Here is a 16,115-nt window from a genome sequence, read left to right on the forward strand (position 1 = left end):
TACTCTCAGAACCTGAGAACTCTCAGAGGGGCTCCCACCCTGTGTCCCAGACCCTCACCATTCCTATGGTACTTTGTACACCCCACCTCAGAGCCAAAGGGGCTCCCCCATGGTCAGAGCAACACTGAGTTGCTGGTTGGGGACACTGAGACCACCATAGCAGTGGGTGGAATGTGCTGTTTGATCAGCAGATTTTTATGTGAGGGAACATTCGTGCAGTAATTCCTCATGAGGAAGTAAACAGAGCTTGGAAAGAGCCCAGAATACTTTTTTAGGAAGTGCAAAAAGCCCCCAAGCCTCAGAAATTTCTCCCTCGAGCCTGGTGACATCTCAGAGCCAGTCCCCAGCAGCTCTGGACAAAGAAGAAGAAGATCCAGCCTTGCTCTGGTCTCCCCAAGCTGCCCAACCTTCCAGGGACATCACCTTGGGCCTTTCCAGACCCAGGGATGCCGGGATGGAGACAACAAGCAGTGAGGGAAAGAGCTGAGCACAGTGTGGCTGGGACAGGACCCCATGCTGTGCTGGAAGTCACTGAGACTCACCCAGTGCTGCAGCTTGTTCCTCTGGAAAGCAAAGAGAAAGAAATGTTTGATCAGGTGGGACATCTTGTCATCCCAGAACTGCCCATGAGGAGCCGTCAGAGCTCTGGCAGACCCCAAATTGTTTGAGAATGTCCAAAAACCACAGGAATGTCTCCTTCCACCAGACTCACCCAGGGCTGAACCCAGTTTCCCTGGAAAACAAAACCAAGAAGCAATGTGAGACAAGAGGGAAAAACCACTCACTTCAGGGCTGATCCCCAACTTCTTTTTGGGATGTAACACCAGACAGCCTCGCTCCCAGGAATGGCTCCCTACTAGCCAATCCCCCTGCCAGCCCACTCAGGCTCTCTGGAGCTCAGCCTCAATGTCAGGAACCCCCAAAGCCAAGTCCCTCCCGGGGGCTCCTGTGCCAGGAGGTTTTGCTGAGGGAAGGGGCCAGAAGGACTCACCCAGCTCTCTGGAAAACAGCACTGAAAAGCAAAGCCAGAGGAAAAGGAGGTCAGGACAGCAGTGTGGTTCCTCAGCAGGAACAGCTCCAGAGGGTCTCTGGGACCTTCCCACCAGCCAGGCACTCCCCCAGTCCACACCCCACCGTGTCCTTATCCCTTTCCATCCTTTTGAAAGAGCTTTTTGATGAAGGCAACATGTCCCTCAGGCAAACATACCTTTCCTTCTCCAGAGAGAAGCTCCAAGGCCAAGCAACCCAATGGAGAGTGCAAGGAGCACACCCAGACAGACCATCCAGGGACGGGCATCATGGAAAAACGGAGCTGAGAAACAAATAGATCCACCAGGAAAGGGACCCATTTAGACTTGTGTCCATGGGGAGAAGGACCAAGAGACCCCTGCCCCACACTTCCCAGACTATGTTCCAGGAGCCCTCAAGAGGACAGAGTCCTCCCGTGCCCCCACACCTGCATGCTGCACCCCAAGCCCAGCCCAAGGCTGCTCCAAGCAAGGCAGCCAACCCCTGCCCTGCTCCAGCGCCGCAGGGGCTGGCTGCAGCCGTCGCACCGGAGATGCGCAGGGACGCCTCCTGCTGCTGGTCCAGGCGGCTGTTCCTGACCACACAGGACCAGTTCCCATCTCTGGTTCCCATCACCACGATGGCGTCTTCGGTGTCAAACAGGCCCCTGGCATCAGGAGAACGTCTCTGGGAGACCGAGGGGACACAGTGCCCGTCAGGGTCTTTCCACAGCACCTCCGGTTGCGGGAACCATCCGGCCGATCGACACAGCACCCGGATGCCTCTGGCCTCGTAACCCTCCAGAGAGAGCTGAGGGACAGAGCCTGTGGCTGGGGAAGAGCCCAGGGTTGGGGTCAGGGAGCGATGGGCTCAGCTCCAAGGCCACCACTGCATCCCCGGGCAGACCCCTCACAGCTCCCACCAAACCCACCCCAACCTGGGCAGGAACCGCTGAGCATTGATGCCAAATGTCCCCAGCTCTCCCCCCAAACCTCCTGGCACAGCAAGACCGAGCTGACCAGCTTCAACGCCTCCAGGCAGCATCTGCACAGACCCCTCTTTGCTCAAGAAGCCCCAAGGCTGCCAGACACTGTGCCAGCTCTGCTGGGGCACCAAGGGATGGGACATACATCTGGGAGGGACACACAAGGCCAGGGACACCACGACCACCCCTGCAAACACCGCACTGGATACAAACCTGAAACCTCCAGATACACCAAAGCTTCTCCATAAGAGGCACCATCAGTCACAGTGCAGACGTACTGACCATCATCAGATGGTCTCAGCCCAGAGATTTGCAAGTCCAGGCTTCCTCTAGAGAGACCATCTCTGGCCAACTGTGTCCTTCCCATGTCGGTAGTGGTGCACCGTTTCAGAGACCCTGTGCCGGATCCACCTGATGTCCCAGCTCTGAGCATCCACGCTGGAGAACAAATGACAAGGCAGCACAAAGTCCTGCCCCACGATGCCATGGAGAGCATGGCCTGGTCATGGAGAAGGACACAGAGACACGGAGATGGCACCTATGTTAATTGAGGGCGTTACAGGTTAGGGCAGAGCTTGGCATGAGTGGGGCACGCTCCATGCCACGGGTCTTTCCTTTGCCCTCCCATGGTCCATAAACCCCGGAGAAACTGGAGCAGGAGTGGGAGGACTGAAAGAAAAAGGAGGTTTCCCAGGAGTGGAAACCTGCACCACAAAATGACCCCCTGTCCTGGTTTTGGTCAGGATGGAGTTAACTTCATTTGTAGCAGCAGATGGAATGCTGTGTTTGAGAGTTAAAATGAAAGCAGTGCTGATAACACCCTGATGTTTTTAGTTGCTGTCAGACAGTCAAGGACTTTCTCAGCTCTTCATGAGAAAGGAGGGGCAAAGCCAGGACAGATGACCTAAACCGGCCCAAGAGAGTATTCCATGCCAATTCCGTCATGCTCAGTATAAAGGGGGCTGATGGGAGGAAGAGCAGGAGCGGCTCCGGGACGCGCGGTTCTTGGGGGACGGTCGGGTTCCGGGACGGGTCTGGGTGGCACGGCCTGAGTTGTGTGGTTTGGTGAGAAACTGCATTGTGTATCAACAGCTTCATATATTTTTGCTGTAAAGTCCTGTCAGCATTGTTGTATTGTATCTTTCTGTTATCTTAGTAAACTATCCTTATCCCAACCCACGGGCCTCTTAGTTTCTTGGTTTTGGGGCTATTTGCCCCTTCCTTTTCCCTTCCCTTACCTCTCACCCCACCCCTTCCCTCTTCCCCTGCTTCTTTTCCTTTAAGGAGCAGGCAGCTGTGTGGATCTCAGCTCTCTGCTGGGGTAGAACCACGACACCCCCATGCCAAACAGCCCTGCTGCAAACCACAACAGCCATTGGAAAGTGAAAGCATGCAGGGCCAAGCTCCAGGCTGGACTCAACCCACCCCATGACAGCTCCCTGCCCCACATCTGCCATCAAGAGTGGGCAAAAGCTCCCTCCAGCCCTGCAGGATCCCTACTTGATCCCAGCCAGAGCACGTGGAGAGTCACCCAATACCTCAGGAGGTGCCAGGGGATTGCCAGGAGCCAAATCTGCAGCTGCTCTGGAAAGGAGGGAGGGGAAGGGAGGCAGAGGAGGGTGATGGGGGTCACAGCTGCCCCAGAGGGGATCTGGCAAAGAAGGGCTGCCCCTTCCCCAAGGAGGCACTGAAATCCCCAAAGCCCCTGGAGGAGCACCCCAACGGCACAAGAAACCGGTGCTCGAGGGCAGGATGGGACTGCACACGGTTCCCCAGGGCAGCCCCTGCTTTGCCCCATGGCCCCTCTCTGGGAGTTATCTCAAATCTAATAACAGCTTGAAATGAAGGGAAATTTTCTAAACCCCCAGAGTTAGGAGTCGCTCGTGGGACAGAAATAAGGAAGGGAAAAGAAGCCAGGAATCATCAAATCACAGAATCACCATGTTGGAAAAGACTTTTGAGAACATTGAGTCCAACCATATCCATCCCCTACTAATCCATGTCCCTGAGCACCTCATCTACCCGTCTATTAAACACATTCAGGGTCAGTGACACAACCCCCTCCCTGGGCACCCTGTTCCAGTGCCCAATAGCCCTTTCAGGGAAGAACGTTTTCCTAATGTCTAACAAAAAAAAAAAAGAAGGAGAAGGAAGGGAAAGTAGTGCAGTTGCTGAGGCAAAGGGCTCTGGAGTGGATGATCACACCAGGGGACCCTTCCCGAAAGCGGCAAAACCAAGACCAGAAATGTGAGGGCAAAATAAAGCACAGGGAGAAAAAGAGAAAGAGAGAGACAAAAAGAGACACACCCAGCTTCCCCCTCCAGTGAGTGCCAGTGAAATGACAGGTGACCTCCTGCATGGATTGCACACCACAAAGACGGATCAAAGACAGAGCAAAGGTTGATGGGACCAACCCCTCTCAGTACAAGAGCCGCCCCTTGTGAGCTGAGCAAACAGGACGGCAAACAGGGCTTGGCATGGCAGTTGGCTCAGTGGTGTGTGTGGGCACGGCGATCAGGGAGGGCGTGGTCTTTCTCACGGTTCAGAAGGTCAGTTGAGATGATGAGCTTACACCCACAGAGCAACAGGGCGAGCAAACGGTGTTCCTGGAGAACCTGGAGCGGGAATGGTAGGACCGGGAGAAGGAGGTTTTCCGGGAGCAGGAACCTGTTCCAGAAAACAACCTCCACCCCAGCCAGCCCTGCTGCAAGCCATAACAGCCACAAGAAAGTGAAAGCATGCAGGACTGAGTTCAGGGCTGGGCTCCCCCCACCCCTCGGCAGCTCCCTGGCCCACATCTACCACACTGATCAGGCAAAAGCCCCCAGAAGCCCTGCAGGATCCCAGACAGAGCATGTGGAGAGTCACTTAATAGCTCAGGAAGTCCCTGGGGCTTGCCGAGAGCGTGCTGGAGAGGAGGGAGGGGAAGAGAGGCAGAGGAAGTGATGGGGTCACAGCTACTCCAAAGGGGACATGGCAAAGAAGGGCTGTCCCTGCCCCCAAAGAGGCTTGAAAATCCGCAAAGCCCCTGCATGACCAGGACAGACAAAGAAACTGGTGCTTGAGGGCAGGATGGGACCACACACGGCTCCCCTGTGCAGCCCCTGCTGTGCCCCACTTCCACTTACCTTCATTTCTGGTAACTCTATTACTGACTCTTAATGACAGGAAATATTCTACCCCCTGAAAAAAGAGAGGTCTCTTTTCAGAGAAAATGATCTGCTGTGTGAAACATGCCTCTCAAAATAACTGATCATTTTATATTTGTGTTTTGGAATTTCCAATTCTGGGTGGGACTTGAGGCTCCACCCCAGGCGCTTTGCTGAAGTTCTTCATCCTCTTACAAAAAAGCCCAAACTCAATAACTAAAGCTGGAAGCAGGAACCAGGCACAAAATAGCAAAGGGCCAGTGTAAGGTCCTTCATCTCGGGAGGAATAAGTCCCAACACTAGTACAGGTTAGAGGCTGACCTGCTGGGAAGCAGCGCTGTGGAAGAAGACATGGCTCTCCTGGTGGAACTCAGGCTGACCATGACCAGCAACATGCCCTCAGGGTCAGGGAAGAGAAATGTGTGGGCAGCAGGTCAGGGAGGTTCTTCTGTCCTTTTGCTCTGCCCTGGTGAGACCTCATCAAGAATATTGTGTGCAGTGCTGGGCCCCCTGGGTCAAGAAGGACAGGGAGCTCCTGGAGAGGGTGCAAAAAAGGATGTGGATATACTGAGGGGACTAGAACATCTCTGAGGGACTTGGGACTGTTTAGCCTAGAGAAAAGAAGACTGAGGGGGGATCTTCTAAATGCTGATAAATATTTGAGGGGTGGGTGTCATGAGGATGGGGTGATTCTGCTCTGGCTGGGGGTACTCTATGGTCCGGTCACTGCTCAGACCCAGCCACTGCCTCCCCATCCTGCCCCACTGTTTCCTGTTCCCACAGGACCAAGCTTGGCTGTGGCTGTTCTGGGGCCAGCCCCAGGATGGGATCTCTTGGAGGAAGGAGATGCCCAGCCCTCAATTAACATAGGTGTAATCTCTGTGTCTCTGTGTCCTTCTCTATCCAAAACTGACCTCGGAGTGGTGGGACCAGGCCATGCTCTCTGTGTCACCATGGGGCAGGATCTCGTGCTGCCATGTCACTAACCTCAGGGCTAGGGATTACTGCAGGGGGAACGTTTGGGGCGCTAAGTTTTTCCTTCCTTTAAATTGTGTCCAACTTCAGGTTTTTGAAGTTTAATTATTACTTTGGGGTGGGTTTTTTTTTCATTATTTCTTTGGTTTTAATTTTATTTATTTGTCTTTTATTTTAGGCCTGGGCCTGGGGCTGGGTATGGGGCCTGAGGATGGTCCTAGGGATGGGGTCTGTGGCCTGATCCTTGTGGCCTGAGGATGGAGCCTGCGCCTGGTTGCCTGGGGATGGGGTGTGGTTCCCCAGGGGCCTGGTTCCCTGAGGGTAGGGCCTTGTTCCCAGGGCCTGGGCAGCTGAGGATGGGGCCTGGTTGCCTGGGCCGGGGAATGGGGCCAGAGAGATGGGCCTGAGGTCCTGGGAATGGGCCAGGGCCTGGGGGAGCCTGGTTCATTGCGCTGGGGCCTGAGGATAGAGCCTGAGGGCCTGGGTCAGAGGGATGGACTTCAGGAGCTGTGGATAGAGGCTGCTTTCCTTGGGCCTTCTTCCCCTGAGGGTGGGGCCTGAGGCCCAGGTAGACTGGGTCAGGGGCTCAGGCTGGGCTGGGCCTGGGCCCGGTGCTGGTCCTGGGGCCTGAGGCTGGGATTAGGCCTTAGGGCCGGAGCTGGGCCTGGAGCAGGGTCGGGGGCTTGGCCTGGTGCTGGGGCTGGAGGTCTGGGGAACAGCTGTGGGTCTGTGTGGCAGTTTGGGGTGGGGGCTGCAGGGGTGGCTTCTGCAAGAAGTTGCCTGAAGCTTCCCCTAGGCCCAACAGAACCAACATGGGCCAGGCTCAAGGCAGTCCTGCTGCTGACCACGGCCAAGCCCATCAGTGATGTTGGCAGCGCCTCTGTGATAGGAATGAAATGCAAACGGCTGCATTTTGCCCCCAGAGAAGGGAGCAAGACAGTGTGAGACACTTGGCAGACACAGAGGTTGGCACAGAAAAGGGGGGATGAGGTGCTTCAGGCACTGGAGAAGATCATAGCAAAGCTGTTCCCCTGCAGCCCATGGAGGATGATGATGGAGCTGAGATTCCACCTGCAGCTCATGCAGAAGGCCATGGCAGAGCTGGCTGAGGAGTGAAACAAAGGGTCTTCCATAGGCAGCTGTCTCCTGTGGGGAACAGCAATGAGGAAGGATCCCTCCTGGCTGGAGTGTGCCTCTTGCTCACGGTACAGGGAAGGAAAGTGCTGGAAGGAACGTGGAGGAAGATTCCTGGGAGAGGAACATCAAGGCAGCTGCCAAAGTCTCCTGGCTGGGCAAGGGTTGGGCAGCTGGGGCTGCGCAGGAGGAAGAGTCAGAGGCAGAGAAGAAGAAAAGGGGAAAAAAGAAGCCAGGGTGGGGGGAGAGAAGAAAAAGGGGGGGTGGGGGGGTGGGGTGTGTGTATTGAACGGCACCGACTCTGATTGTGGTTGATCAAAGACAACTTCAATAACAACTGAGCAAACTTTTATACCCTCTGGATGGCTGACGCAGCAGCCTCCAGTCAGGTTTCAGGACTTTTCATGAATACTAGAACCACAACATTCCTATACAAAAGGTTGTCCCACGGGCATCTTTCTGTCTGCACCTTCCTTAACATGACAAAGCACACCATGCCACCTCCCTACTAAAGGAAGCACAAATTTACATCTCTAAACGACCTTCTTCCCTGCTTTTCCTCTTGCTTTTGCAGCTTGTCTCCAACAAGCATAACTTTCTTTTCCAGGGCTGCTTTTCCACTTCCCACATTTCCCCCTTCTGTATTTATATTTTAAAAACGTTGGTTCAAAGCCCTATTAAACCTTGTATACATCTTAACAAACACACATTGGAATGAAAACAAAAACAAACATTCTAATCCCATCTGCAACAGTTCATGCAGCCATCAGACATCCCTGCTAAAAACCCCTCTAGCACTTTGTCAATACTTTTGTGAATTTACTCTTAATGCACACAGTAGAGCCCATCAAAATCTTGACAACTGTGACATTGGTGCAGTCGTCATCATGCAGATGATAATGGTGGTTGCAACACAGAGGGCTTGATCCATCGAGCTGCACCCATCTTGGACTAGAACCTGTGGAAACACAAGCATACCCTCTGCCCCGTGTTATTAGAGGGAAAGGTCCTTCCCATTGATTTGTCTGCAAATTTCTTATCATCACTAAAGCCTTAATAATTTCAATACAGGTTTGCAAGTTAAAATGATGCTGTATAGGAGGCCCATCTTCCTACCATCTGTTCAAAAAATTCAAAACATCACAAGGTTTTGCTATTTGCTCTTGTGGGGATAGCTCTAGACTCACCCTTTTTTGTTTTTATGACATTTTTTTAAGAGTACTATGTGTACGTTCAATGATTGCCTGCCCTGTGGGAGAGTGAGGAATACCCATTACATGTTTTATTCCCTATTGCTGAAAAAACATCTGTGTTTTATGTGCTATATAGCCTGGACCATCGTCCGTTTTGATAGTTTTTGGAACTCCCAAAGTTGCAAAAGCTGGAACAAAGTGTCGATGCGTATCTTGAGTGTGTGTACTGAGGCATAAAGGCAGGAAGAAAATATGTCAACTGACACATGAACATATTTAAATCTTCCAAATTCTGGTATGTGAGTGACATCTGTTTGCCAAATCTCAAGTGAAGACAATCCTCGTGGATTAACTCCAATGGAAGGTGTAGGTAAAACATGCTGACAATCAGGGCACAATTGTATCATTTGCCTAGTTTGATCTTGTGTCAGTTGAAATAACCTTTGCAAGGCTTTTGCATTTTGATGATAGAAGTCATGAGACAGATGAGCTTGCGAAAAATGATCTGGTAAAACTGCAAGGCGGTCTGCCTCATTATTTCCCTCACTGATAGAGAGGTATGTGAGCAAACATGTTGAATAAAGGATGAGCCATTTAAGTTCCCAAAGAAATGCAAATAGCACTTGGTTTGTTACTTCTTTTAAAAATGAGTGTTAACGTCTGGAAAGAAGACCTGCAACATAGGCAGAGTCTGTTATTATGTTAATTGCAATAGACCATTTTTTAAAGACAGAAACTACCACAGACAGTTCAACTACCTGCGATGAACCTGTAACTACATGTTTGTCACTATCCTATTGACCTGATTCATTTCACCAAGCAATTACAGCTTGTCCCGTTCTTCCAGACCCATCAGTAAATACAGTAAGGACATTAGTTAGGGGAGTAACAGCCAATTGCAAGGTAGGCAATAGTGAAAGCAAGTTTAAAGATTCTATTATTTTGTGTCTTGGAAAATGAGTACTTATCTGTCCTGTATAATCAGCCAACACACACTGAAAAACAAAAGACTGGTGAGTTAAAAAGGTCAATTGTTTTGAAACAAGTGGTAAATAAATCGTATGTGGCTCTGTACCATCTAAAGCCAACAAATGCTCCCTCCCCTTCTGAATGACCATGGCTCTCATTTCAATAGCCATGGTAACTGTCTTTCCAAAATTATGGGGTAGGAAAATCCATTCTAAAACTATTAATGAATTTGTATCCTGTGGAACCCATTTTGCTAATAGACCATAGGGTTGAAAGATAGAGTGGAAAAAAAAAAGGCTAACAGGATAATTAAATTTTTGCCTGTTGGCGGCCTGGTTGGTTACTTTTTCTACTGCTTTGTTAAGAGCAGCTTTTGCAGGAGGAGTGATTTTTCTGGGGGATATTAAGTCCGTATCTCCTTCTAGAAGTATAAAAAGGGGGTGCAATTGCTCCATGGGAATTCCTAGAAGAGGGCGGAACTAATTTATGGTCTCCAACAGTTTCTGGAGATCATTCAAAGTTTTAATGTCTGTTTGCAAAGTTATTCATTGTGGTCGAACAAGCTGATCTGAAATTTTCCAGCCCAGGTACTGCCAAGGTGGTGTTTCCTATATTTTGCCTTCTGTAATTTTGAGTCCTGCATTTTGAGCTGCTTGCACAATTCGTTGCTGAACTTCTTGCACCTGCTGTTTCACCTGTGCGGCTATGAAAATATCATCCATATAGTGATAGATAAAAACACCTTCAAAATTCTTCCTTATCAGACTCAAAACAGTTGTGACATAGTGTTGGACTATTTGTCATGCCTTGAGGTAACACTGTCCAGTGGTATCTTTTATACAGTTCTGAGGCATTAACAGATGGCACTGAAAGTGCAAATTATGATGCATCCTGAGGTGCAAGTGGTATGGTGAAAAAGCAGTCCTTTAAATCAATTACTATAAGAAACCATGCTTGTGGTATCGTTGTCTGGGAGGTAAGTACAGGCTGCACAGTTCCCATATCTTCGATAACTTCATTTACTTTTCTCAAATCATGTAACATCCTCCAGGAATAGTTCTTCATTTGGATTACAAAAACCGGGGTGTTTCATGGGCTTGTGGTAGAGACAATATGGCCAGCTTCCATCTTTTCATTTACCAGTTTGTGCAGTTGCAGCAGCTTTTCTTTTGGGAGGGGCCACTGATCTACCCCCACAGGTGTATCGGTTTTCCAAATCATCAGTGGGATCTGCTCCCCAACAGTGGCCCCTAAGAAAAATCCATACTTAACCACATGCCTCATTGACTTAGACAGCCCCTTCCCCAAAGGGTAACAGATCCAGGCAACACAACAGTAGCTGTTTTGTCTTCTGGCCCAACAATGTTAATAAGTATTTGACTTTCTTTGGGCATCATCTATCCACCAATTCCCGATAGGGAGGCATGAGCATCCATTAAAGGCCAAATATCAGGCCACAGGCATGCAGGTTTAACTGTAACATCTGCACCGCTATCTATAATCCCTCGATTGGCGATCCTTGTTCCTCCTGCTCATAAAGTACATGGTAACTCCAGTCAACTCATTGTCAATTGTTGAGTCCAATAAATTTCAGGCATTCCTGTGGATCTGAAACAGCCTGTGCTTTGCACAGCTTGGCTTGATTTTGGTGAAAAATAAACCAATTGCGCAATTTTGCTTCCTGCAGGTTCTGTGCATGGCAGCATCGGAGTCCATGCCATTATTTTAATTTCGCCTTTGTAATCAACATTAACAATTCCGGGTAATACAAAAAGTCCTCTTAATACTGTGGAAGACTTTCCAATCAATAATGCCGTCATTCCGTGACCCAAAGGTCCGTAACTGCCAGTTGGAAAGGGTTTTTGCTCAAATCCTGCCCATGGCCCTTTCCTCAGTAGAGAACTCATTCCCCACAGCTGTAAGAGCTGCTCACCTTCTCAGCCGTACTGCTGCAGGGTGTTGTTTTCTCTTCTCTCCATCGTCCTTGAACACTGTCTGGTTGCTGCATTTTTAATTGAAATTAACTGAAGCCAAGTCAAAGAAAATCAACTCAGGTCAACCCAAACCAACCCCACACACAGTCTATCCCAACATACCCAAACACAACCCACCCCTATACAACACACACACCCCACCTCACACACACCCCCCCCCACCCCCCGGCTTCACTGCAGCACAAATCCCCACAGCAGCAGCAGCCACACCAGTCAGCACTGGTAAATATCACTTTCCCAGAGCCGCAGGGGGAGAAATCCTGTCCCCACTCAGGACTTTCCTCTTCTGCTGCCCCTGAAGCTGCTCTGGTACAAAGAGACTTTCGCAAATGGAGCCCAGTCCCTAAACCCAGCCAGGAGCTGCCACCGCCTGCACCGAGTGCCCAGCTCAGAAGGGCAGGAGGGAAACACATCTCAGGCTTGATCCCAACAGGATTTTGTGGCTTGGAAGGATCCAGAGCTGTGGCATCCCGGTGACATGGGGTGCTGTCAGAGTTGGGGCTCCCCAGAACCAAGACCGAGGCCTGAGTTGCCCTGAATGCTCCCCAACTCCAGCCCCAGTCACCCTGCTGGCAGCTGCCCCCAGGCTCCTGCTCCAACCACTGCTCCAAGCCTGCTGCAAATCCCCTTCAGCAGCAGCCAAGAATCAGAACAAGCCCCCAGGAACCCCCACAGCCAGACTCCGTGTTCACCCACAAAGCTTTATTGAGTCCTGTCCTGCTCTGCCGGGTCAGGATGGGCTGGGGCAGGGCTGAGAGGGACTTCTGCTCCTGCGGCAGCGAGGAGAGGAGAACAGGCAGGGTCTGCAGAAGGGCAGGGACTCTGTGGGGCTGGGGCAGACATGGAAGTGGGCCAGGAAGTGCTCTTCCTGAGGCACAGCTCTGTTCCCTCTGTCTGCACCAAAAACCATGGGCAAATGGTCTCTCCATTGAACGAGGCTGGTGGGAAAGTGAAGATCTCGACCCCACTGTGACCATCAATGAAAGTCACCAGCCCCCCCGGGCAGTCCAGACAGACCCAGATTCTGCTGGGGACCCCGGACAGGGGCAGGAGGGTGGGAGGAGAGGTGAGAGACTGAAACTTACCCTCCCAGTGTCTCACTCCCCAGATCCCCTCTTCAGGCCTCAGTTCCATATACATCTTGCTGTTCACAGAGTCCCTGGCCACCCCCAGAGCCCACCTCGAATCACCTCCCACCTCCCCCTTCACCTCCACCTCCCAAAGGTGCTTCCCATCTGTAAACCTATTCTGGCCCAGCACACAGGTCCAAGATGTATATCTCTGAGAGAATTTGGGCAGGTCCTGCCATGCTCTTCCCACACTCACGCTTCTCCTATCCTTGGACAGGACAATCTCAGGATGAGCCGTGTCAGGATCCAGGGTCACCATGTCTGCAGGGACAGGAGGAGCCAGAGCATCAGGGGCAAAGTTCAGCACTGGGCAGGTTTCACCACCCTGGGGCCAGATTCTGCCCCGTGGGGCAGGACATGGGAAATCTCCTTGCTCCTTGAGATCCCATCCCAGAGCCAGTCCCAGCATGGCCACAGCCAAGCTGTTCCCCATGGGAACAGGCACCAGTGGGTCTGCAACCTCAGCACAGAGAAGCAGGAAGGGGAGGCAGTGTCTGGGTCTGGGCAGTGCATGGGGTGTCAGCAGGGTGATGGAGTTCATGAGGGGTGGTACAGGCCAGAAAAGAACACAGCAGAGGAACAGCCCAGTGCCACACTCGGGGTCTGGGAGTCACCCAACACACACAGGCGCAGCCAGTCCCAACCAGTGACCAGCCCAGGTGCCCCTTGAACACGAGGAACAGAAGGAGAACCCCCAAGTGTGGCACACAAACCCCCAATTACCTGGAGTGTGGGGCAGCAGAAACTTCTTCCAGGCTACAAGGAGAGAGGAGAGCTGGTCACATCCCAGAGCTGGTCCCAGCAGCTCTGGGCAGGGCAGAGGACCCATCCCCGCACTGCTCTGCCTGAGCTGCCCACCCTCCCAGGCACATGGCCTTGGGCTTTCCGAGCCCCAGGAATGCCAGGATGGAAAGGACTAGCAGGGAGGGAAGGCGCTGTGCACAGAGATCTCAGGAAAGGACTGAACTCCATGCTGGAGCTCACAGACACTCACTCGGGGCTCCATCATGTTTTCCGAGAACAATAAGCCGAGAAGTGATGTGTGACCAGTGGGAACAACCACACACCCCAGGGCTGATCCCACAGGAGCACACAGAGCTCAGGCTGATCCCCAACTCCTTCTTTTTGGGGAGAAGTACAAAACTGCCTCACTCCTCGTAATGGCTCCCTGCCAACACATCCCCTGACAGCCCACCCATGATCTCTGGAGCTCAGTCCCTAAGTCAGGAACTCCCAAAAGCCAAGCCCTTGCTGGGGGCTCATGTGACAAGAGGTTTTGCTGGGGGAAGGGGCCAGAAGGACTCACCCAGCTCTCTGGAGAGCAAAGCTGGAAAGCAAAGCCAGAGGAAGAGGAGGTCAGTAGAGCAGCTTGCTTCCTCAGCGGGAACAACTCAAGAGGGTCTCTGGGACCTTCCCCCCCAGCCAGATGCTCTGGCCATGCTCCCTGTTCTCCTGCCAACACCCCACCATGTCCTCATCCCCTTCCGTCCTTCCCCAAGAGCTTTTTGATGAAGGCAACATGTCCTTTGGAGACAAACATACCTTTCCTTCTCCAGAGATAAGCGCTGAGGCCAAGGATCCCAATGGAGAACAAGAAAAGCATGGTCAGAACAGCCTTCCAGGGACGAGCCTCTTGGAAAAAGGGAGCTGGGAAACACACAGATCCACAGGGAAAGGGATCAATTTACACTTGCATCCATGGGGAGAAGGACCAAGAGACCCCTGCCACACACTTGCCAGCCCTTGTCCCGTGAGCCCTGGCCTCAAGGGGACAGAGTCCTCCCATGCCCCCACACCCCCACATGGTGCCCCCCAAGCCCAGCCCAAAGCTGCTCCAAGCAAGGCAGCCACCCCCCGCCCTGCTCCAGCGCCGCAGGGGCTGGCTGCAGCCGTCGCACCGGAGATGCGCAGGGACGCCTCCTGCTCCTGGGCCAGGCGGCGGTTCCTGACCACACAGGACCAGTTCCCATCTCTGGTCCCTGTCACCACGATGGCGTCTTCGATGTCAAACAGGCCCCTGGCATCAGGGGAACGTCTCTGGGAGACTGAGGGGACACAGTGCCCGTCGGGGTCTTTCCACAGCACCTCCGGTTGCGGGAACCATCCGGCCGATCGACACAGCACCCGGATGCCTCCGGCCTCGTACCCCTCCAGAGAGAGCTGAGGGCCAGAGCCTGTGGCTGGGGAAGAGCCCAGGGTTGGGGTCAGGGAGGGATGGGCTCAGCTCCAAGGCCACTACCACATCCCAATGCAGACACAACACAGCTCCCACCAAACCCACCCCAACCTGTGCAGGAACCACCCAGCGTTGATGCCCAACAGCCCCAGATCTCCCCTCAAACTTCCCGGCACAACAAGGCTGAGCTGCCCAGCTTCAACACCTCCAGGCAACATCTGCACCCCCAAGGGCTGCCAGACACTGTGCCAGCTCTCCTGGGGCACCAAGAGAGGGGACACAGGTCTGGGTGGGACACACAAACCTGGGGACACCATGACCACCCCTGCAAACACTGTGCCAGACACAAACCTGACACGTCCAACTCCATCAAAGCTTCTCCATAAGAGTCACCATCTGTCACAGTGCAGGTGTAATAACCATTATCAGAAGGTCTCAGCCCAGAGATTCGCAAGTCCAGCCTTCCTCTGGAGAGACCATCTCTGATCAGCTCTGTCCTCCCAACATATTCCTTCATCTGGTCCCAGGACACGTCCTCCCCATGTCGGTAGTGGTGCACCGTTTCAGTGACATCATGACGGATCCACCTGATGTCCCAGCTCTGAGCGTCCATGGCTGGGGCAAGTGACACGGCAGCACGATGTCCTGCCCCACAGGGACATGGAGAGTGTGGTCTGGTCCCACCACTGTGAAGTCAGCTTGACCATGGAGAAGGACACAGAGACATGGAGATTGAGCCTATGTTAATTGAGGGTGTTGCAGGCCAGGGCAGAGCTTGGCGTGAGCAGGGCACGCTCCTTTCTGTGGGGGGTATCTTTGCCCTCCCATGGTCCAGAGACCCTGGAGAAACTGGAACGGGAGTGGGTGGACTGGAAGGAGAAAGAGGTTTCCTGGGAGAGGGAACCTGCTCCAGAAAATGACCTCCACACCAGCCAGCCCTGCTGTTGTGAGCCACAACAGCCAAGGGAAAGTGAAAGCATGCGGGGCTGAGCTACGGGCTGGGCTCCCCCTGCCCCATGGCAGCTCCCTGGCCCACATTTGCCACCCTTATCAAGTGAAAGCCCCACCAGCCCTGCAGGATCCCTACCTGATCCCAGCTGGAGCACGTGGAGAGTCACCCAATACATCAAGAGGCCCCCGGGGCTTGCTGGGAGCCACATCTGTGGCTGTGATGGAGAGGAAGGGAAGTGGAGGATGGTGATGGGTGTCATAGCCACCCCAGAGGTGATCTAGCATAGTAGGGCTGCCCTTGCCCCAAAGAGGCACCAAAATCCCCAGAGCCCCTCACCAGCACGAGGACAGGATGGGACTGCAGATGGTCCCAGGGGCAGCCCCTGCTCTGCCTTACGGCCCCTCTCCAGGAGTTATCTCAAATCTGATAACGGCTTGAAATGAAGGGAAA

At 52.9% G+C, this 16,115-nt stretch overlaps 1 protein-coding gene and 1 pseudogene across 2 annotated transcripts in view; both read right to left on the reverse strand.

The window, feature by feature from the left end:
* LOC311202930 (butyrophilin subfamily 1 member A1-like) overlaps positions 1-15,873 on the reverse strand; it is a gene marked incomplete at both ends in the record, with an annotated part of 517,675 nt that extends 501,802 nt beyond the window's left edge. Inside the window, one exon of the mRNA XM_084277575.1 lies at positions 15,801-15,873. Coding sequence (XP_084133701.1) covers positions 15,801-15,873 — 73 coding nt within the window. The remainder of the gene's footprint in view (positions 1-15,800) is intronic.
* LOC311202861 (butyrophilin subfamily 3 member A2-like) lies at positions 11,163-15,693 on the reverse strand (annotated as a pseudogene). Its single transcript has 6 exons — positions 15,672-15,693; positions 15,065-15,411; positions 14,436-14,717; positions 14,080-14,184; positions 12,734-12,798; positions 11,163-11,255 (listed from the first exon to the last, which is right to left on the reverse strand). The product of its transcript is annotated as a butyrophilin subfamily 3 member A2-like (transcript).
* Positions 15,874-16,115: the final 242 nt, after the last annotated feature.

Source organism: Gallinula chloropus, assembly GCF_964237585.1.
Source record: "Gallinula chloropus genome assembly, chromosome: 32".
Lineage (NCBI taxonomy): Eukaryota > Metazoa > Chordata > Aves > Gruiformes > Rallidae > Gallinula > Gallinula chloropus.